Source organism: Argopecten irradians, chromosome 12 (assembly GCF_041381155.1).
Source record: "Argopecten irradians isolate NY chromosome 12, Ai_NY, whole genome shotgun sequence".
Lineage (NCBI taxonomy): Eukaryota > Metazoa > Mollusca > Bivalvia > Pectinida > Pectinidae > Argopecten > Argopecten irradians.
The window spans coordinates 11,668,901-11,693,086 of NC_091145.1; the positions used below are offsets into that span (position 1 = coordinate 11,668,901).

The 24,186-nt window shown below is 35.1% G+C and overlaps 1 protein-coding gene across 1 annotated transcript; it reads left to right on the forward strand.

Moving 5' to 3' along the window:
- Positions 1 to 726: 726 nt before the first annotated feature.
- LOC138335935 (quinone oxidoreductase-like protein 2 homolog) lies at positions 727 to 23,402 on the forward strand. The gene is made up of 9 exons (XM_069285136.1): positions 727 to 1,036; positions 1,841 to 1,961; positions 2,621 to 2,717; positions 3,008 to 3,135; positions 4,520 to 4,626; positions 19,806 to 19,884; positions 21,042 to 21,223; positions 21,499 to 21,727; positions 22,106 to 23,402. The coding sequence occupies exons 1-9, from the start codon at positions 981 to 983 to the stop codon at positions 22,172 to 22,174; spliced, it is 1,068 nt and encodes a 355-aa protein (XP_069141237.1). The 5' UTR covers positions 727 to 980; the 3' UTR covers positions 22,175 to 23,402.
- The last annotated feature ends 784 nt before the right edge of the window (positions 23,403 to 24,186 follow it).

Genomic DNA, 24,186 nt, shown 5'->3' on the forward strand with positions numbered 1-24,186 from the left:
AAGGTCAATGGTATACTTACTATCAAGGTCAATGGTATACTTACTATCAAGGTCAATGGTATACTTACTATCAAGGTCAATGGTACAAGTGTATACTTACTATCAAGGTCAATGGTTTACTTACTATCAAGGTCAATGGTTTACTTACTATCAAGGTCAATGGTATACTTACTATCAAGGTCAATGGTATATTTACTATCAAGGTCAATGGTACAAGTGTATACTTACTATCAAGGTCAATGGTTTACTTACTATCAAGGTCAATGGTATACTTACTATCAAGGTCAATGGTATACTTACTATCAAGGTCAATGGTATACTTACTATCAAGGTCAATGGTACAAGTGTATACTTACTATCAAGGTCAATGGTTTACTTACTATCAAGGTCAATGGTATACTTACTACCAAAGTCAATGGTATATTTACTACACCCTTAGGTTAATAATGTGCCTGCTATCAAAGCCAATATTAAACGCCAATACATGTGTGCACATTGTACAAGTAATTGCTTACTTCCAAGGCCGGTAAATAGTAAAAAGTTTAAACTGTAATAATAAGATCCTTAGTTTAATTTTCTCATTTTCTAAAGTTCTTGCCTAGATCACAGGGCCTCGTTTTGTATGTAAATAGACGTGACCTATCTTATATATATCATTAGTAACGAGGCCCTGTGCCTGGATACAAGTTTGATATGACACCGGTGATGAAAGTTTCCTTGTCACTAGATCTACTTGCATTTATATTTTATGTGACAGTAAAATGAGTTTTTCCGTTTGAAAATATGATATTTTGAATTTCAATACTGTAAATCTATTTATTGAATATGATAGCCATACATAACTATTAGCTACATTGTACAGATCATACTCACATACAAATATGATACAGACGAATTTCCCTAGAGCGAAACACGTGGTTCCCTGGACCGGAAGTTTACATTTGTCTATATACATTCACATTTAACCGGACCACACGAAGATGAACGTTTCAAAACTTTGGAGCAGGAAATTGCGGGATTTGACGACGTGCTGCAGGTCAGTAGACAAGTAATGATATATTGTACATCTTACACACCAAAGAAATTATCATAAATAAAAGATATACTTGATCTTGATCCTGTAAACACAATGCTTATTCCCTGGGCAAAGGTCTTCTCGCTTCAGCATAGCAGCGCAAGGGAAGTAACTCGTATTTGTTCCAATGCAGACTTTATTTTCGTTGTTCAATCATTGTTGACTGTTAGAATAATGATGATATATTTGTATTTTGGATTAATCTGCTGTTCTTTTGGATCACAGTCTTAATTTGAATTTAAAACAATGGTTTATTATGATACATGTACAATACATTTCTATTGTGCAATGTTTCAATATTACATCTTTTGAAATACAGAATTATCAACATTGTATAGGAGATATCTACTCTTGCAATAAATAATGTATTTATGTTACCTAGTACAGTTTACATATACATGTACAGTATATGAGTCTTTCAAGAGTTATCTACCCCTGTATGAGTTATCTACCTTTATATAAGTTATCTACCTGAGTTGTTTACCATTGTATGAGTTATCTACCTTTGTATGAGTGATCTACACCTTTATATAATTTATCTACCTGAGTTGTTTACCATTGTATGAGTTATCTACCTTTGTATGAGTGATCTACACCTTTATATAATTTATCTACCTGAGTTGTCTACCCTTTTATGAGTTATTTTTACCCTAGCATAGGTTATCTTACCATAAATTAATGACATTTTTAACCGTCAGCATTCACACGGGTAAAACAATCTGCTTAACACATTAATATTTAACATGAAATATTTTGCTATTGAAGGAGAGCTGAGAGATACCAGAATGCTACATACAAGTCAGCAGTTTGTACAGACTTTACTAAACCACTGGAAATTGTTGATGATGGGAAAACATTTGATCCCTCTACTCTTGGTAAACACGAGGTAAGGTATGAAAGAAAAAGTACATAAATGAAAAAAATAATGAGGAAAACATAAGTTCCAAAAGGTCATCTGCTCCAGTTTTGTTTTTGTCTCTTTAAATAATTTTGCAAGTCATTTTCTGTTTGTATGCTTTTCACATTCAAGATTTAAAGTCATTCTATTGGAAAAAGGTGAGTTTCAGTCAACATGTATTCATAAGTTTTTGAACATTATTTTGTGCACCGTTTGTAGTCAGGCATTTTACAAGCCTCACTTATCAATACTGTATTTAAACCTAGCTGCCTTAATGATCACCTCTGTATAAAGACAACCTGCTTAACAAGAGCACTTATATATAGGGTCCCTTGAGTGGTCTTTAGGGACAGGTTTACAGCCGCTACTTTGTTAGTCCGCTAAATCTGATGCGTATATTATTAGGCTTTTTTTTGCCTCAAATTTATATAAGGCAAAACCAAAACAAACAAAAGACCTAACCTAATAATAAGCAGGTAAAGCGGACTATTTTACTATGTGTGCCAGTTATATCAGTCAAGTTTCACATATTTATGTTCAAATTCCACTGCATAAATAAATATAAATGTTAGAAATTTCTTGACATCACACGCCTTATATCATTGAAAATTACTGTTATAAAGTATTAGGATGTGTTGCTATTGTAGGTATCTGTAGCCATTAAAGCCTGTGGGATCAACTATGCCGACATTTTACAGTGTAAAGGACTGTACCAGGAGGCGGCCAGTCCTCCATTTGTACCTGGTCTGTATAACTTTAATCATTATTTGTCATTTGATGCTCAGGATTTGAACCCCTCGAAAGGAGGTCAATATTCATGCATTTGATTTGCACTCACTTTAGTTTCTTATTGTGTATTTTAGTAATTTGTCACATTATTTATGATAATATCTTATAACAATTTAAACATCATCCTCGATACTCTAGGGGTTACTATCACTGTCGTAATACACACTGTTTTAATAGCTTAGCTGATATATTAATCAATGACAATATGTTGTGAAGCAGCTAGGTTCTAATATGACATATTTTAGGTATGGAGATTTCCGGTGAAGTGTTGGCTGTTGGTGGTCAGGTAAAGACAGTGAAGATCAATGATAAGGTGTTTGGTGTACTTAAGTCAGGTGGTGGCTTCTCAGAGCACACAGTCATCCCAGAAATGGTAAGTCATCACACACAGGTGATAGGGCTAGATGTCAAGGTCAAAGTTGTTAGGGTTAGAATTCAAGATCACAGGTGAAAGGGTTAAAGTTCAAGGTCACATGTCATAGGATTTTAGTTCAAGATCACAGGTGATAGGGTTAGAGTTCAAGGTCACAGGTGAAAGGGTTACAGTTAAAGGTAACAGGTGATATGGTTAAAATTCAAGGTCACTGGTGATTGGGTTAGAGTTCAAAGTTAGAGGTGATAGGGTTAGAGTTCAAGGTCACATGTCATAGGATTTGAGTTCAAGATCACAGGTGATAGGGTTAGAGTTCAAGGTCACAGGTAATAGGGTTACAGTTCAAGGTAACAGGTGATATGTTAAAATTCAAGGTCACTAGTGATAGGGTTAGAATTCAAGATCACAAGTGATAGAGTTAGAGTTCAAGGTCACATGTCATAGGATTTGAGTTTAAGATCACAGGTGATAGGGTTAGAGTTCAAGGTCACAGGTGATAGGGTTACAGTTCAAGGTAACAGGTGATATGGTTAAAATTCAAGGTCACTGGTGATAGGTTTAGAATTTAAGATCACAGGTGATAGGGTTAGAGTTCAAGGTCACATATCATAGGATTTGAGTTCAAGATAACAGGTGATAGGGTTAGAGTTCAAGGTCACAAGTGATAGGGTTAGAGTTTGAGGTCAGAGGTGATAGGGTTATAGAATTCAAGGTCAACGGTGATAGGATTAGAGTTCATGGTCACAGGTGATAAGGTCATAGTTCATGTCAGTCAGAGGTCAAGGTTCTATAATTTGAACGGCCAGAGAAGGCCTAAAATGAAGATACAGTATGTAAAAGGTGATATTGTTGAAAACAAATTGTGTTTCATAAAATAGGATAACGTTTACTAATTTCTATAGATCATTTCTCTTAAATGACACTTACAGTAAAATTATTCATTTACACCATACCTATACATGCATTTCTGAGTATTTTTCAGCGGTTTGAAATTTGTTAAATTCTTATCACATTTGGTACTTGGTGCTGAAATGCATGAGGAATTGTATTGCATAAGATGCCTCAATTAATATTGCTATATCTAAATTCAATCTATTTTCATGGTCATAATTAAGACAAGGTCAATAATTGCATAAAAGCCATGAAGTCTACCTTTGTTTGTTGGCCGGATTACAAGACATCAAAATTTATAAGAAAGAAATAACATAATCTGTTTCCAAGTATTAAGACTCGGATGTTTCACTGTATGGAAAACCAATAAAATTGAAAGAATGTAGTGTGTAAGTAATTGCCTGTAGTTTAAAGAATTTTGTAAGACTGCCAGAAATAATCTAAAGATAACATTCACTAAGCCTAGATGTTCTTTTGTATGTTACTTGAACAGGCTTTAAAGAAGCTTCCCAATACAGTGTCGTTTGAGGTCGCTGCATCATCTGTAATCAACTATGGCACATCCCGGATGGCACTGGAAAAGGCCAACCTTCAGAAGGGGTACTAGTATTCAGTTTGTTTAACATTTCTTAGGTACAGACTTTTTGATAATATTTTTCCATGAAATGATACTTTCATTCTTGACAGAAGAAAGATCCAGTTTAATGTGACATGAATTTGGTGGAACTTAATCTGTAAGCAAATTCTATAAAATACTAGATTTGATCGCGATCAAAACACAGGATTTCCATCCAGCAAATAATTTTGTAATCGATCAGGTGATCGCTTTGATAATTTTTCTCTTCGCATAAAATCGAACTATCTGTAATTAGTGAACAAACGGTCGAAAGAACGAACAAACGTACACCCGAAAGAAAGAACGAATATAATGATTACATACACAATGTATCTGGTTGAATACGGGTATCAACGTGTCCTTCATTCCATCCGTCTTTTAATCGGACTGTGCAAATGTCCGGTTACAGACAGGACACACTGCATTTTCCATGAACATACTTCCAGATATGGTTTTATTAACTCAGACAAACAAACACACGATTATGTCTGCGCGGCACATTTTCCTAAAACATTCAAGCACATAATGTTCAAACCTTTAATAGCAAAAATTCAATACACACGAACTAGAATAAAAATGTCCATCAAGGGATTCTATGTACGATTTAAAAAATATCTCTTAAAAGATCAATTTGTTTATATGTCTTGGCGAGACAGATATTTTTTTTTTTTTATATTACACAACAATGTGCCGATGGTGTGAAGCCGGTATATTCAGTTCGAGTAGGGTTGCATAATGTTATGATGACACAATTATCATTTCTAAATGCAGGTAGCTTTAAATCGAAAAAAATACCATGTTAAGAACGCTTTATAATCATTAAAATACATCGTAAAACTCATCTCATCCATTCTAAATCGTAATTTTTTTTTCCCAGGGGAGACCCCACAACCCCCTAACACCAAATTCTCGCAAATTCATCAAAATGCATCGTAAAACTCATCTAAGCCATTCTAAATCGTAATTTTTTTCCGGGGGTGACCCCTGAACCCCCCAAACAACAAAATCTTGTGCTTTCGGGCGCTCGCAAATTCATCAAAACTCATTTAAGCTATTGTAAATCGTAATATTTTTCCCAGGTGAGGCCCCGGACCCCCCCAAACACCAAAATCTTGCGCTTTCGGGCGCTCGTAAAATCTTCAAAATACATTGTAAAACTCATCTCAGCCATTCTAAATTACAATATTTTTTGCCGGGGGTCACCCTCAGACCCTAAAACACCAAAATCTCGCGCCATTACGTTTCATCTTCGAACGCCACTGTTGTTTGTCTATCTGACTTAATAAAATATATCTCAAAGTATGCGCGTGCTGTACGCAGTGTGTGTCCTGTCATTTAGTACGAGCAGACAGATTAATAGGCTGTCTATTGAGAGGTAAACAAAATGCCAGCCACTTAGATTTGTTATAGTGGAATCATGGTCGACATACACGACATGTTGTCAAACATTCAAATTGAACACGGCGGCGGTACCGCATCACTTTCGCGATATCCACGTTGCATATATATATATATCATGTAGCTCACTACATTTTGTACACGTGGCTGGCATTTTGTTTACCTCTCAACTCCATGTGGATTTTTAAAAATAAAACCGGAAGCGAAGGTGATTTGTTGCCGTTTACTTTAAAACCGGAAGCGAAGGTGATTTGTTGCCGTTTACTCAAATATATGTGTAGTCGGGGGCCATTACAAATGTGTGAAATAGAAGGGTCTCAGAAGTATTTCATTGTGCAGAGTTTTTTAATTTCACAAATGAGATATAACATGGGGGCAGCAGGGTATGGACGATGTATTAGATATATGCCGCTGACGTAGCGTAGGCCAAATCTTTCCTACGATTTCACATTTTAAGAGGTATCGGGAGCTGACTAAAATTAGGCAAAAAACCATTTCAAAGGCCTAATAATGTAGGCAGGTTTAGCGAACTAACACGCGCAGTGTTGCGTGTTAATAACCACATAAAATGGTTGTTAAAATGTGGCGGATTCATTTCACATACATTACACAAAATGAGATTTCATTTAAAAATATATTTTTAATATCCTATCATAGGCAGTGATCCGTTCAATACACATGTATGTTTCACACGACAGACAGCAATCCATTCAGTTGATTTTATTGCATCAGTCCCATAAAATTGTAATTTGAAAACAAAATTTCAAAATTTAAAAACTTTGTAAGTGATCAACTTAACCACAACTAGGTGCAGTGTCTAGACAGTGTATGCGTCGAAGTCTAGATGAATAGAACTTAAGGTAGTCCCTTCATCTTCGACTACTTGATATTGTACTGTATCGTTACAGCAGGCAAAAATATGCCATTTCATGCAGTGGCGTAGGAAGATGAAACGTAATGGGGGGGGCAAAGGTCCTCAATATTTTGTAACCGCCGCACCTACATGAGGAGATTAATTCAACTCCAAGCCATGTATGCTTTATGTACATTTTTCATATATCATTAAATTTAATCCTTGTACACATTTATAGACAGTGGGGTTGCTAAAAGGAAATTAACGAATACGCAAATTGGCCAAATTAGCGTGTGAGCGCCGAAGGCGCGAGATTTTGGTGTTTTAGGGGTCTGAGGGTGACCCCGGGGGAAAAATATTGTAATTTAGAATGGCTGAGATGGTGTGGGTGTGTGTACATAATTTAGGGTATTATAGTTTAGGGGGTCTAGTCTTTAACCAATCAGTAGAGGACACTTGCTTCGACAGCGTCCTTAGTTAGTCTTAAGCTGATTAGTCACATGACCAAGACAGTCAATTATGATTGGGCAAATCTTATGTGACAGAAATATTAGGTACTAGATAGCTGGGCTTCGGTCAATTTCATAATTCTTGGAACAGAGTCATTTGCTTGTTATTGTCTCAGATACTCCTAAAGTTTATGTTGTTTTGTTAATTACATACCTTTAATTATAATTTATTGTAATATGCTTTCTCAAGATACTTATCAAAATATGTTATTATGTTTTGGAGTTACTCAACAAATTACAAACAACTGGTAGCAAACAACAATTTTTATCCCCAATTCAGATAATTGATAGATCAATTAAAATAATTTTCTGAAATGAATATGTACGCAGAGGATTTAAACTTGATACTGGTTGAGGTTGTACCCCTGGTAAATAAGGTTGTCCCTGAAATAAAAATCATACCTATATATAAGATCTATCAATTCAACCAGAGGATTTAACTTGATACCGGCTGAGGTGCTACCCTGGTAAATAAAGTTGTCCCTGGTAGAAAAAATTCTTAACCTGATACCGATGGGGACGCCCCCGGTAAATAAGGTCCCCGGTAGGAAAATTGACTTCAAACCAGATGGGTCCGCCCCTGGTAAATAAGGTCACCCCTAAATGCATGGTAGAAGTCTACCTGCAATATTTCTAAAGCATAACCTAATACCAGATGGGTCATTCCTGGTAAAATTAAGGGTAGAAGTCTACCTATATAACAAGTATATTTATAGTCATACGAGTAACTCCCAAGAAGCCACATGTTAGGTTATTTAGTCATAGTTTAGATTGTTGGTTTATTTTATTTGTAAATTTCATAGTAGATGGATTTATAATTGCTTTTGTGTGTAAAGTGAAATAGAGTCACCGCTTTTGTATAAACAAGTTCTGTATATTTTACGGTATATTTAGTGATTAACACGTAACACTGTGCGCCTCAGTGGCGGCCTAATCTAACAGTATCCAAAGAACGATTATATATTAATATTTTCAAAAAACACATCATTCTTCAAAATTTTTGTCCTTATGCAGTCTTGTAAATGCATTCGATACCTTTAGTTTCATGGCCAAAAGGACGCACTTCGAGTTGTCTTCGTGACAGGGCGCGATCGTGTATTTAACTTTGATGACAGTATTTTGATGGCAATATTTCTGCCATTTTGTATGATATGACCTTGAAAATCAAATCTGTTTTAGACATCGTTCCATAGTATATAATATACAGTTGGTAGTAGCAGAGACTTATATCTAAGTCTCTGGTAGTAGACTAAAGGTTACACATTGTGCACACGGTGTGAACTACGAGTGGACACGGAGTGCACGAGGTTTAGACTACAGGTAGACACGGAGTGCACAAGATTTAGACTACAGGTAGACACGGAGTGCACTACTTGTGAACACGGTGTCCACTATAGGTGGACATCGTGTCCAGGTAAAATATCCAAGACATCCAGACCACAGACAGACTAGATGATGTGCCACAGAAATATGAGAAAATATGTATTGATTCTGCAGTCTATCACAGGGGGCCAACTCAATGAAAATGGATGTTGTCATACATTTTTTGTATTTGGAGGATGGACTGATGAGTATATATGACAGTCATGTAATTTTTTTTCGAAAAATACGAGATTTGAAAAATTATTAAAAAATCGGGATATTTACTATAAAACAGAGAAAGGGACGACAGTCGCCATATTGGATTTTTTACCCCCACCTCGATTAAAGTTAATTTTTTCACAATAGTATACCTTTTTTCCTAGAGTCATAATCACGCATCAGTCCTCCGATAATCCATAATCACACACAAACCATGCAAAAGCATATAAACGATGTCTATATAGTCAAACGCAATATTTTAATCCAAAATTACCGGCGCTGTCTGACTTGTGACATCGAAAGCAACGTCCTAGTGAAGAGCGATTAGAGTGACTTCCCCTGCAGTGTAATTCAATGGGTTTAATCAGAGATATTCCGATACGTTTGTTTTCGCGGAAAATTTGAATATTAAAATGTATCGGAATACCTCTGACTAAACCCATTGAATTACACTGCAGGGGAAGTCACTCTAATCGCTCTTCACTAGGACGTTGCTTTCGATGTCACAAGTCAGACAGCGCCGGTAATTTTGGATTAAAATATTGCGTTTGACTATATAGACATCGTTTATATGCTTTTGCATGGTTTGTGTGTGATTATGGATTATCGGAGGACTGATGCGTGATTATGACTCTAGGAAAAAAGGTATACTATTGTGAAAAAATTAACTTTAATCGAGGTGGGGGTAAAAAATTCAATATGGCGACTGTCGTCCCTTTCTCTGTTTTATAGTAAATATCCCGATTTTTTAATAATTTTTCAAATCTCGTATTTTTCGAAAAAAAAATCATATGACTGTCATATATACTCATCAGTCCATCCTCCAAATACAAAAAATGTATGACAACATCCATTTTCATTGAGTTGGCCCCCTGTGCAGTCTATACTGTATGGACTTTGTCAGATAGAAATAGTTATTGCGATCAGAAACATAATATTTATTGCAATATAAAAATTGCCGTTAATAACTGGAAATCATTCGTAGTGTAATGTTTATTTGAATAGATACATATAAAGTAAAATATATAAATATATATCATCATACAATTTAATTTATAAATAAGGGCGTTAATTATAGAATTTATAAAAGCAAATTAACTGCGTTGCAAATTAACTGCGTACGGTAAATCACATACTGGTTATGTCTCATCAATGGATAGTTCCCAGTATGTTTGTTTGTTTGTTTGTTTGATTTATTTACGTCCTATTAACAGCTATGGTCATTTAAGGACGGCCTCCCATGTATGCGGTGTGTTGCGTGTATGTTGTGCGAGGTGGGTGTACTGGGAGACTGCGGTATGTTCGTGTTGTGTCTTTTTGTATAGTGGAACTTTTGCCCTTTTTATAGTGCTATATCACTGAAGCATGCCGCCGAAGACACCAAGCAACACATCCGAACCCAGTAGATATAGTTTCTAACGAGCCGAATAGTTTTAATCCTGTCAAATTTAGTCCAAGTATGTTTGATATCTATCCGCTTTTTATATACTGACGTGGGCGGATGATAGACTATAGCCCACGTCAGTCAGAATCATTCGGACTAGTCAAATGTATAATACGTATACATTTGCTACATGGAACCTGGCGCGTTGCAAAGCATTGGGAAAATGAGAAATCGTCCATAGACGTTAAAAATCGGCATTAGAAATTACACTTTATTACACTCAACCGATTGAGGAACCTGTAAGCACTGGCTTAAGAAAGCAAAAATTTATTATCGGGCATGTGGCTGCTCGTGAGCATCAACACTGTTCAAAGGACCGATCGCTAAAATGTAGGTCACATGTCTGATAACAAATCAAACAGACAGAATCAAAATAAATCCAACTTCTACCCATTTAAACTGTAGATTCATAGTTGTTGATTAGATTCTGAATTTGTCATAATTATTTTAATTCTAGAAACCTTGATAATTTGACAATATCCTATTCTGACCTTCTTTTACAAACCGCGTGAGTTATATGATAACAATATATATATTAATGTATGATCCATACTATTACATGTAGTACATGTATATTGTTCACTTAAATTTGCCTGCTCGAAAGGTAGACCCCTAGGCTAGGACTGCAGTTGCCATTGTCACTTGGATTCATACTGTTCCATCAACCACACGGGTATGATAATCTAAATTACCTAACATTGGTGAGAGTGGGGCCAGGGGCCTGGGGCCTTCTTTGGGTACCCTTCAATATTTGTCAAGTGTATCACACTAACAACACTGTATTCATGAGTACCTTATCCACCCTGGAGTCCATTTATAGCACAGTGCACTAAATACATTTAACACAAAAACATTTATTTCAAGATTATTGGATATGTATATCTGTATATTTGAAGCATCCAAAAGTTAACTAAAACATTTCATTGGAATATCATATTTATTTTTTTTTTATTTTTTTTACACTGGCTTTTTTACATATATCAGAAACCTGATTATCATGAATATGTATATAAAATACCATATTACAATGTTGAATAAGTACCTAATCTACATTAATTTTGATTATAATATATACATGTATTATTGGTAAATTCTAGGTTGTGACAGACATGCATGATTTAGCATTGTACAGCTACCGTCAGCTCCACTTCACGGCTGCCTGTCATGACAATAATTGAGGTGTATTCAGCATCACTTACTATATGTTTTGCCAGCTAGTTTTTACCTCATCCCTCATCCCAATCTACACCCCCCAGGGGGTGGGGGGTGGGGTGTAGATTGGGATGTATCTAATAAGAATGGTACTTATGTGTTTCAAACTCATGAACCTATATGATTTTTAAACGGTAAAGTATATTTGTTTGTCTGTTTGTCTTAACAAACTTCCATAGAAACAATTCTAAAATCACATCTTATATAAAGATACTGCCCCCATTCTCATAAAGCCGTGCAAACACAGAAGGTAATTTAACGATTCTGCCATCTGGCCATCTATCGATGGTCAACTTGAGGCACCTGTATAGCTGGATACTGTGGCTTACCTGTATGTTTGACAAGTTATAATTATTGGACCATGACGCAATATACGATCAAGATAACTTGCGGGGTTGGGATCATAAACTTATTGTGTGTACCGGTAATTAAGAATCAAAACAAGCTGAATTGGGTACTTGTAGGTAGACTAGCCACCAATTAGTGGAGGACATCATATAGTTTGAAGTGGATTTAATTCTGCATGATCTTTTAAAGACGTTCAGTTTTTAATAAAGAATATGTAATTAAGCTATTTTTACGTACAATACTTTTAGAACTTAAAACAGCAAGAAAAATATTATAAAAGTGTATATATTTTAATGAAAGACGATCTACAAGGGTATCGCTAGACAACTGTTTGATAGGCACCAAATCTTTTTGTTTAAAAGCTATGTATTACCCGGTATATGATTGTATTACTGATAGCTTATTATAAAAGAAAAGGTGTCTCAAAAGCACATTAGGACTGGTTTTTGCTGCAATTCAAAGTTGTTTTTGACTTGTGAAAATGCTTGATGTAAATGATATATATATATATATATATATATATATTTAATGCAATTTACCCATAAAACATTTACTTTTGAAAACGTAATATAGACAATTTAAGATAAGAAATGGAAACTACTGATATAAAATTAGATAGACATATACTTAATGAATATAAATCAATCTTTATTACTTTTGCAGTGAAAAGGTTTTATTCATGTATACTAAAAAATATTGTATTATATAGTTATATATATTGTACATTAAATTGTAGATGTTGTAATTAAAAAAATAAACACTAAAAATTATAATTATGTATTATTTCAAATTGAAGAACTTATTCTTCCCCGATCCCTAACTGTAACACATCACCTTGTCTGTCTAGGTCTCAATGTACCTGGACACGATGTCCACCTGTAGTGGACACCGTGTTCACACGTAGTGCACTCCGTGTCTACCTGTAGTCTAAATCTTGTGCACTCCGTGTCTACCTGTAGTCTAAATCTTGTGCACTCCGTGTCTATCTGTAGTCTAAACCTCGTGCACTCCGTGTCTACCTGTAGCTAAACGTAGTGCACTCCGTGTGCACAAGGGTGTAACCTTTAGTCTACTACCAACTGTCATCCCTGGTAAAATTAAGGGTAGAAGTCTTCCTATATAACAAGTATATTTGTAGTCATACGAGTAACTCCCAAGAAGCCACATGTTAGGTTATTTAGTCATAGTTTAGATTGTTGGGTTTATTTGTAAATTTCATAGTAGGATTTAATTGCTTTTGAATTAGATAGATGTATCAGTAATAAAACAATTGGAATATAATCTTGCCTCATTGTATTGTGTGTAAAGTGAAATAGAGTCACCGCTTTTGTATAAACAAGTTCTGTATATTTTACAGTATATTTAGTGATTAACACGTAACACTGTGCGCCTCAGTGGCGGCCTACTCTAACAGTATCCAAAGAACGATTATATATTAATATTTTCAAAAAACACATCATTCTTCAAAATTTTTGTCCTTATGCAGTCTTGTAAATGCATTCTATACCTTTAGTTTCATGGCCAAAAGGACGCACTTCGAGTTGTCTTCGTGACCGGGCGCGATCGTGTATTTAACTTTGATGACAGTATTTTGATGGCAATATTTCTGCCATTTTGTATGATATGACCTTGAAAATCAAATCTGTTTTAGACATCGTTCCATAGTATATACCTACATGATAACTTTGATGACAGTATTTTGATGGCAATATTTCTGCCATTTTGTATGATATGACCTTGAAACTCAAAACTGTTATAGACATCGTTCCATAGTATATAATATACCTACATGAATGTGTGACAATTGGCCATTAAACACCAAATTGAAAATTCGCTGAGATCCCGTGAAAATCATCCAAATGTATGTACCAAATTAGTTCTTGTCTTTACGCTTTATGCATGTTAAGATGAGAGCTTTTGTGAAAAATGACAGACAAACTTGTCGATTTAGCAACCTACTGGGTCTAGACAGTGCCCATAATTGTGGTTTAGTTGATGTTGTCTGTTAAAGGTTTCTAAGTTTTAAAAGATTCTTTAAATTGCACTTTAATGGAAATGATGCAATAAAATCAGCTGAATGGATCACTACCTGTCGTGTCTCTGTACTTTCAAACTTCAAACTTTATTATTAGTAAATTAAAAAAAAACTGTTTACAGAAACATATTTACAACATTCAACAAATGCAACATAGATAGAGGACAAATTACAATGTATATAACTTTTTGTGAAACATGCATGTGCATTGAACGGATCACTGCCTAAGATAGGGTAATAAGATATACTATATCTATAAATGAAACCTCAACATTTTGAGTGATTTATGTGAAATGAAGCCGCCACTTTTGTATAAACAAGTTCTGTATATATTTTATATGTGATTATATTAACACGTAACACTGCGCGTCTCAATAGCAGCCAGATCTAACAGCATTCAAACAACGATGTACATGTATATGTTAATATTATGAATTGTTTTTGTCCTTATGCAATTCTATACCTTTGGTTTCAGTAACTAGTAAGTAAGTTAAATGATGGTGAAAAAGACGCAACTCGAGATGATCTTGGCGAACGGTCGCAATCGTATTTAACTTTGATAATCAAATTGCCAATTTCATGAGTTAATATCTCGGCCAATTTGTATGATATGACATTGAAACAAAAACTGTTCTAAACATCGCTCCATGGTATATAACTACATGTATGTGCAAAAAATGCGCTGAGATCCCGTGAAAATCATGAAGCTTTATAGGCACTCGTTACAACACATCATTTATGCACCATATTAGTTCTTGTCTTTATGCTTTATGTATGTTTAGATGAGAGTATACGTGAAAAGGTCACTTTATTATTACTGATACCATTGTCAAAATGTAAAATAAAATAGCAGACCACAACTTAGCTTCATGGTCGGACCGTGTGTATTTATTCTTCTGCACTGAAGTGGCAAATATCATCACTTTTAGGCAGTAAATATACCGCAAAAATTAATTTTGAACACTTATTTGACTTTGTAAAATTAAACTCTATGCATTGTAAATATTGCAATTCTCAAAATGTTGGTAACTATTGGTGGTGGATAACATATTAAAAGCTCTTCTTGTTTCGTGAGTATGAAACTTACGACACATATAACTTGAACTATGTTGTGCTCTTGGGGCAAGATTTGACCATTGTGACCTTGAATTCATGTCAACGTAATTCGATTGTAAGCGTATACATTTATACCATACATGAGCTCAGCTGATGTTTCAAAGGAATTGTGTTAATGTAAAATGATATTTCAGCATATAATTCAACATTTTACTACCGTGACCTTCAAGAGTGATTAAGGTCATACAAAAAAAACTTATTTTGACATGCGGCAATCGGTCTTTGATGTAAAGATGTTCTACAACAATTGTACTGATGTAGCATATGTGACTTGTATGACCTTGACTATAATTTTAATTTTAATCTTAATTCATGCAGGTGTAACGTTGAAAATGGACCTCCGTTGAAAATTGACCTCGGGTCTGTTTTCAACGTTGAAAACGGATCCCGAATGCCGTTGAAAATTGAACATGCCGTTGAAAATTGACAGTGTCTAGGGTCAATTCTCAACGGCAGGTCTGTTGAAAAATGAACGGATGATCTTTTGAAAAGATTGTACTATGTGGTGTTCACTTCCGAGTACCAGTGGATAGTGTTACAAAACTATATTTATGGATATTATAATTTGTTTCTTAATGATTTTTTATGATTATATTTTCGACGATTTTACGTTTGTCATGCAGTCAGTAATTGTTAATATATATTTATTCCCTGCAATACAAGAATACATGTATAATATCTGCGTATGGATCAGTTATGTTGTGTTCTGCGTATGGTTGTGTTGTGTTGTTTTGTGGTTGTGTGTTGTATGTTGTTTGTTGTGTGTTGTAGTTGTGTGTTGTTGTGTGATGTTGTGTGTTATTGTGTTGTTATGTGTGGCTGTGTAATGTTATAGTGTTGTGTGATATTGGTGTTGTGTGTTGTTGTATGCTGTGTGGCTGTGTTTATGTTGTGTTGTTTAATTGTTCCGTGTTTGTGTAATGTTGTTGTTGTGTGATGTGTTGTTGCGTTATGTTGTGTGATGTTGTGTTACTGTCGGGTATTGTGGTTGTTAGGTGGTGTTGTATTGTTGTTTTTTGTATTGTGTGTTGTGTGTGTGTTGTGTGATTTGTGTTGTGTGTTGTTGTATTGTTTTTGGGTGTGTGTTGTATTTGTTGGTGCGTGGTTGTGTGTTGTTGTTGTGCTGTGTGTTGTTGTGCTATGTGTTGTTTGTGTTGTTGTGTGATGTTTTGTTTTTATGTTGAGTTGTGAGGCGTGTTGTGTTGTTGTGTGTTGTTGTTAGGTGTTGTGTTGTTGTTGCGTGTTTGTGTGGTGTGTCCTTGTGTTATGTTGTGTGATGTGCTGTTGTGTTATGTTGTGTGATGTTGTGTTGTGTTGTGTTGTTGGTGTTGTTGTGTTGTTGGATGTTGTTGCGTGTGTTGTTGTTGTGTTGTGTGATGTTTTTGTTGTGATATTGTGTCGTGTTGTTGTGTAATGTATTCTTGTGTTGTGTGGTTTTGTGTTGTGTGATGTTGTGTTTAGTGAGATGCGTTGTTGTGTTGTGTGATGTTATTTTGTGTTATATTGTGTATCTTTTGTTGTGTTTTTGTGTGGTGTTGTGTAGTTGGTGTGTTGATGTGCTGTGTGATGTTTTGTTGTATGTATTGTGTAATGGGATGTTGTGTTATTTTGTTGTGTTGTTGTGTGGCGTTGTGTTGTGTAGTGTTGGTGTGTTGATGTGCTGTGTAATGTTGTGTGGTTTCGTGGTGTTTTGGTGTCGTGTTGTGTTGTTGTGTAAAAATGAGTTCTTATGGGGTCACTTTTCAACGGGGTCTATTTTCAACGGGTCGGTGTAAAAAGTGCGCGTAAAGTTCAGTTTTCAATAGTTTTCAGGGTCATTTTTCAACGTTGAAAAATGACCCAAGGTCATTTTTTTTTGTTTTTTCAACGGGGGTCCATTTTCAACGTTACACAGGCACACATGTATGCCATAGGTGTTTGAAATATGAAATCTGTATAATCGAGTTTGATGACGTAACAGAGTCACAAAGTTTTGGAATAAAATTGTTGTAGATATCTGTCCATGCTATGTCTCTGCAAAATTCAAGCATGTATGTTAAGTATTAAAGGCGCTGAAATCTTGTGCATTTTTGGCGGGAAAACGGCAAAATCGCAGTTTTCCAAGGTCTGTATCTCAGCCATTTTGGTTCTGATGTACTTGAAACTTTTCATTATATATTTCTGAGAGCATGCCCTTTCAAATCTATCTTTCAAAACTTTTCTGTGGCAATTTTTGCTTTTGAGATTTGTTTGACCCCTTAGCGAGCTCTTGACCTTGACATAATGTGTCAAAAGTCGAACGTACGTTTCAAGATCTCATGTACCTACATAATGTGTCAAAAGTTGTGCGTCGTACTGTGTTTCGTTCGTGAGATATCCTGCTAACAAGATTTGTGGAAATAAGAAAAAAAAGTAATAATAACTTGATTTGATCGCGATCAAAACACGGGATTTCCACCTATGTAATGATATAAGTAATGTTAGCGAACAGACGATTGTTTTAATTCTCTTTTCCTTTGCTTCAAGTCGAATGAATTAACAAACGGGCGATCTCACTCAATATTAATCAGAAAGCGTTTCTTACGAAAGTAGGCTGGTCCAACCGTAAACAGATTTAGGGGCAGATTTCATAGAGAGGTGAATATATCGGAGCCTGTTGATTGGATATATTCAGGGTACATCAGTTAATGGTTAATGTGCGGGGTCGGGCAATACATGTAGATGTAAAATTTGTAAAGAATTTTGACGTGAATTTGTTTGGTTCTGTGGTTTCAAAACTGCCGGGTATTTTCCCCAACATAGCACCGGTTTTGGTTAAACATACGGTGTCACATGTGACAGCTCAGCCACATACATAAAAGGTTTTAAACCTGTCAGTTATTGGGTTTGTGTATTATCTTTTTTGTTTGTTTGTTTGTTTGATTAAATGTACGTCCTATTAATAGCTAGGTTCACGTAAGGAAGGCCTCCCATGCATGCGGTGTAGCTACACATGTACATGTACGTGTATTAACGCAAACATGGCGATTGTGTACATTGTTCATGTAGAACATAAAAATCATGACAATATGTCAATGTCTACATTTACAAAAAATCAACACCCTTCATTAAATGATAAAGGCCCTACGAGCTCACTATTTACGGAAAAAATAAGGAAATGGGACAAATTGCCATATTTGGAGAGCTATATTTCCGCCATTTTGCTATATAGCCCCTTTAAAATCCATAAATTTTGAAGACAAAAGTTCATACACCATAGGTATGAAAAATCAACACTGTACATACAGGTTTAAAGGCGCTGAAACGCCTGCCGCAAAAACCAATATAAACTAAATTTCGATTTTTGATGTCCTTTATCTACGCCATTTTGAATCATATGACCTTGAAATTGGTCATTTTATGTGTCTGAGAGCATGCTCTTTCACATCCAATTCAAAACATTTCTCTTGGAAATTTCATAAATTACGGTAAAATTTAGGTTAAAAAAATGAACGAAACGCCATATTTGCAAGGCTATATTTCCATCATTTTTAAAGCTTTGTCTTTGAAATTGAAACCCTTTACAGAATATATGCGAAAGTCTACTTTTACAAAAAGTCAATACCCTTCATTAAATGATAAAGTCGCTACGAGCTCACAAATTATGGAAAAAAAATAAGGAAATGGAACAAATTGCCATATTTGGAGAGCTATATTTCCGCCATTTTTCTTTATAACCTCTTTAAAATCCATAACTTTTTGAAGACAAAAGTTCATACAAGATAGATATGAAAAATCAACAGTTTACATACAGGTTTAAAGGCGCTGAAACGTCTGCCGCAAGGACAAATAAAAAATAAAATTTCGATTTTTGATGTCCTATATCTCCGCCATTTTGAATCATACAACCTTAAAATTGGTCATTTTATGTGCTTGAGAGTATGTTCTTTCATATGCGCCTTTCAAAACATTTCTACGGTAAAGTTCATTTTTGACCTTTGTTTGACCTCATTTGAATCTCTAGCGAACTCTTGACCTAGACATAATCTCTGAAAACATGTAGTAAGAAAAAAACGTTTAATATCGTGATCTACCTAAATAACGAAATGCACACGTTGAACAGCTACAGTTACGAAGTTATGAACGTTTAAAGTTTAGTCGAAAAAAGTCGTTTTTTATGTCTGTGACCTTGACCTTGAACATTTTTGTAAAAAATCGAACGTACATTTCAAGATCTTATATACGTTCATAACGTGTCCAAAGTTGAGCGTCGTACCCTATTCCGTTCGTGAGATAGCCTGCTAACAAGATTTGTGGAAATAAGAAAAAAAAAAGAAAAATAATAAGAAAAAACATAACAATAACAATAGGGATTTCCATCCGTAAATGGAAATCCCTAAATACATGTATTACTAAGAAATTAAATATTTTCAAAAAGTGTTCTCTGATCATTCTCATTTCCATAGAGTTTTCATTCTTTAAATCAATTTAGATTTCAAAACATGTTCTGCGAGTGTTCCATTTTAGGTCAAAACTTGTTATCTTGAACTCGTATTGCTCAAAGACCATGTCTACCTTCAGCTGAACATTGTGATGTAACAATAAACAATTTTCTATGTGATATGCTATGGTTAACAAATACCTTCAATAGTTTTGATGAACTTATTGACTTTAAAAAGCTTCTGAGTCAATATTTGTTTGATTTTTAGGGAAACTTTGTTTGTGACAGGAGCGGCAGGAAGTACCGGACTATCAGCTGTAGATATTGGTTCACAACTAGGGGCCACGGTAGGTAATTGTTCACAACTAGGGGCCACGGTAGGTAATGGTTCACAACTAGGGGCCACGGTAGGTAATTGTTCACAACTAGCGGCCACTGTAGGTAATGGTTCACAACTAGGGGCCACGGTAGGTAATGGTTCACAACTAGGGGCCATGGTAGGTAATTGTTCACAACTAGGGGCCACGGTAGGTAATGGTTCACAACTAGGGGCCACGGTAGGTAATGGTTCACAACTAGGGGCCATGGTAGGTAATGGTTCACAACTAGGGGCCATGGTAGGTAATGGTTCACAACTAGGGGCCATGGTAGGTAATGTTCCAACTATGAATGTTCACAACTAGGGCATGGTAGGTAATGGTTCTACAGAGACTAGGGCAGGTAGGGGTTCACAACCATGGTAGGTAATGGTTCACAACTAGGGGCCATGGTAGGTAATGGTTCACAACTAGGGGCCATGGTAGGTAATGGTTCACAACTAGGGGCCATGGTAGGTAATGGTTCACAACTAGGGGCCATGGTAGGTAATGGTTCACAACTAGGGGCCATGGTAATTACATAAGTAGTAGTTTACATCAAGGGCCAAGCTATAACTAGGTAATGGTCAAAGTACTTATAAGGTCACATCTATAGGCGCAAAGGTTAGTAGTTGTTTTCAATAATGGGCCATTTAAGTTGACACTGATGTACAGCATTTGGCCATAAGGGATTAATATTGGTTGTAGTGTCATAATATGAAAATGAATATTGTCATATTGTTAGAAGCATTCTGCTAAACTCCTGTGTCCTTCACAAGGATCTTGATATAGCTTACTAGCATAGAGGATTGAAATGGTGCAGAGATTAAGTTATGGTTTTATACAGATTGCTCCAAGTGTCAAGATATTGAAAGAAATAAGCAACTTAATCCAAGTGTCAAGATATTGAAAGAAATAAGCAACTTCTGTTTTAGTTTTGTTTTGAATTGTCATAGTGTGTTTATATTAGAGATTTTGTATTTTTTTCTACCATACTACAGTCTACCATGAAATTAGACAGAATAATCTGTTTGCTAAAATGAGCTCCTTTTCTTTTTGTTGTCGTTTATTGATATGCTCATTAAACGACAACAAAAATGAAAAGGAGCTCATTTTAAGAGACAGATTAAATGTTTTTACCTAAACAGGTTATAGGTTCATGCAGCAGTCAAAGCAAGGCAGAAGTCATAAAGAGTAAAGGGGCATCTCATGTCATAGATTATAGTACAGAGGATGTCCCCGCCCGACTCAAGGAGCTCACCAACGGCAAGGGGCCGAATGTGGTGTACGACACCGTTGGTGGAGACTTGTTCCTTACTTGTCTAAAAAGGTGAAGATTTTCAATACATGTACCAAAATTACTGGTATTAGGTCACAAACATGGTCCTGAAAAATAACCTTATTTTTCTATCAAATTTTATTGAAATTAACATTTCAATAATGCCCCAGTCATGGAATGGAAAGCATATATAGTTTCATCCTTCATTTTCATTTCACATAAATTTCAAGTTTTATAAAGTAAGTAATGTACCTGGAATATTTTGTAATCATTTTTTCCTCATTCGGCGGAGATATACAGGAACAATTCTTTTGAATTTCCCTTAGCCTCGCCCATGAGGGTAGAATCTTGACTATCGGCTACACATCTGGAAAGATCCCCAGCATCCCGGCCAATCTGGTGTTACTCAAGTCGTGTTCTGTGATGGGTGTTTATTGGGGAGACTACAGTAGAAAAAACTACCCTCTCTTCTCTAAGTCTGTAGACGATTGTATCAAAGCTATATCTGATGGAGAGAACTCTCCTCACATAGGGACTGTACTGCCATTATCACAGGTAAATTTATTGTATAATAATACATTTAAAGATGCCAGAAAGGACGAAATAAGTATGTGAAATCTATATATATCAGTACTCATAAGTTATTGATCATCTTTGTAGTAATCAATTTAATTACAATTAACTTACCTATATTGCTCCCTGTTAAACTGTTTGTTTCTAAGAGCTTAAGCGCTCAATTTATGATTTTAATTGCTTGCTTTATTAATGTTTGTTTTAATTAGCCAATATCTTTTAAAAATTTAATAATGAATATCAATGAAGTTAACAAACCAAAAAAACATCTTTCACTATATCTCTGTATATCTATTCAAACTTCTATACATGTATTATGTTATTTGTATAAATTATTAATTCTCTCCTTTCTTTTCACAGATTAATGAGGCTTTTAAGATAATCGTAAAACGACAAAACATCGGCAAAGTTGTGATATCTATGGATTGATTGAAGTCAAATGAAAGTCAAACATATTTTCATACATTACAATAAATGGCGGAAATGAGGAATGTAAACCAATGATTTTATTGAAGGAAAGACATACCAGAAAGTTGTATGCATAATTTATTGCATAGTTTTAAGTGCCATGTTGGGAAAACGTCACCTTCCAGCCTGAAGGTCAGCAACATTTACCCATTTTCATCCATTGCTGTTTGCTAATTTTCCATATTTTATAGATGGACAGTGATCACCTTTTAACATATTGTTTACAACCTTGTCAAAAATGATGAACACTTTTAGACTTATATTGACTATATGTGTGATTTCTGGTATAGGTATGAAGCTAAAAAATAGTTTTGAAAAAAATGTCTTATTTTGTGATTGTGACAAATGTATTTTTGGGGTTGTTTTCGCAATTCTTAAAAAATATTATGCCAATTAAAGTATCAATATACACAGAGGTTTATCATAAAACTCATTTGTTGTGATCCTAGGTACTCCAGCTGTTACTATAACTGTTGTGATAGCAAGGGGTGGATGTAATGACAGTGATAGTATATTGTACCCCCCATGAATATTGAGGATGATTTGTTGTCTGCAAGCATAAGATGATAAATTATTTGTATAATAAAATTGATAATTTCATCATGATACTGAAGTGTGAAAAGAACACACTTTTTTGATAAATTATTATGCTTATATTTTGTACTTTTTAAGATTATACAACATGTGATTTGTGTTGCTTTGGTTTTATATTAGAACGAAAATACGTATCCGGCCTACTATACCTTTCGGCCGGGTACGAAATGGTCCCTATGTGTCCTAGTGGAGCACTGCCTCCGAAAATCACTCGGGCACAGTTTTCTATACTTTTTTGTAGGTTTCCAACTATTTTATGCATATACATGCATTTGCATATTATTTTTGTCCAAACAAACATAACTACCATTCTTTATATCTACCGTACCGCTCATACGATGTCAAATTCACAATTTGTGGACTTGCCGTATAAATTCCCTTCAGAAAGACCTTCATATGTATTATGTAAAAATATAATGCTTCGATGAGAATTTTATATTTTATGTGGTTCAGTTTTATTGCCTAGTAGGTAAGTCATATCAAACAAGTACGATAAAATGCAAACAAACGTTTTATAGTGGTTTGCATAATCATTACTTTGCTCCATTAGCAGTAATAGGCACCAATTGTAGCTCTAAAGACGACACTATTTTCTGTCTAAAAGTCTTTTGAGCTACAATATTGCAGCTAGTTTTATATAAGTCTGGCCAAAAGATAAATGAGGTCCAGTTAGCTCTGTCGGATTAAGATTAGTCAAGGTTCATTTTAAAGAGTGTAATATTCAATTACAGAACTTAAGCTTTAGTTAAAGTATGCATATGTTTGGACCAATGCTAATAATATTGTGATCTATTAAAGTTGGAGTGAAGAGAAGGGAGGTAACTGTGGTAGATTAGAATTGTCTTATAGTGACCATGGCTGATCCTTTGGCATCCCCAGACAAAAGTATGTTCTAGCTGATTCTCTGGTTTCCAGAAAGGTAAACAAAAGTCTCACATTCCATTGCGAACATCAAATAACAAAGACCACAAGTAGTCGGGGTAGGTTATTATATTTTTATCAAACCAGAAGCAGACGAAGATTAATTGCCAAAAAATATATGCAAGACATTTTATAATATATATAAGATATGTTTCTGCAAGGACCATGTATACTATCCAGAAAGACCAATTCTGAGATAGGATGATACTTTCGTCGAAGGCACATTTCAATAACGTCATGAAGTCAATGGTTGGATTTTATAACATTTTAATGTTTCCGCTTTGAACTGAACCTTTGTTATTCCTTACTGGCTATGTGAAATTCCTTATAATTTAACTTTCTATTAATACATCGTCATGATTCACTCAAACCTGGAAGGTACTGTACATAGCTTAAAGATTGTCTTCGGACTAGAGCCTCGTTTTACACCGCCTCATTTTTTGGCCTTTTGTTGAGCG

Excerpts from the sequence above, each read along its gene's own strand:
- LOC138335935 (XM_069285136.1), top strand. The coding sequence starts at position 981 with ATGAACGTTTCAAAACTTTGGAGCAGGAAATTGCGGGATTTGACGACG. Across the intron at positions 1,962-2,620 it reads CTACTCTTGGTAAACACGAG|GTATCTGTAGCCATTAAAGC; the intron begins GTAAGGTATGAA and ends TTGCTATTGTAG. Across the intron at positions 2,718-3,007 it reads CAGTCCTCCATTTGTACCTG|GTATGGAGATTTCCGGTGAA; the intron begins GTCTGTATAACT and ends GACATATTTTAG.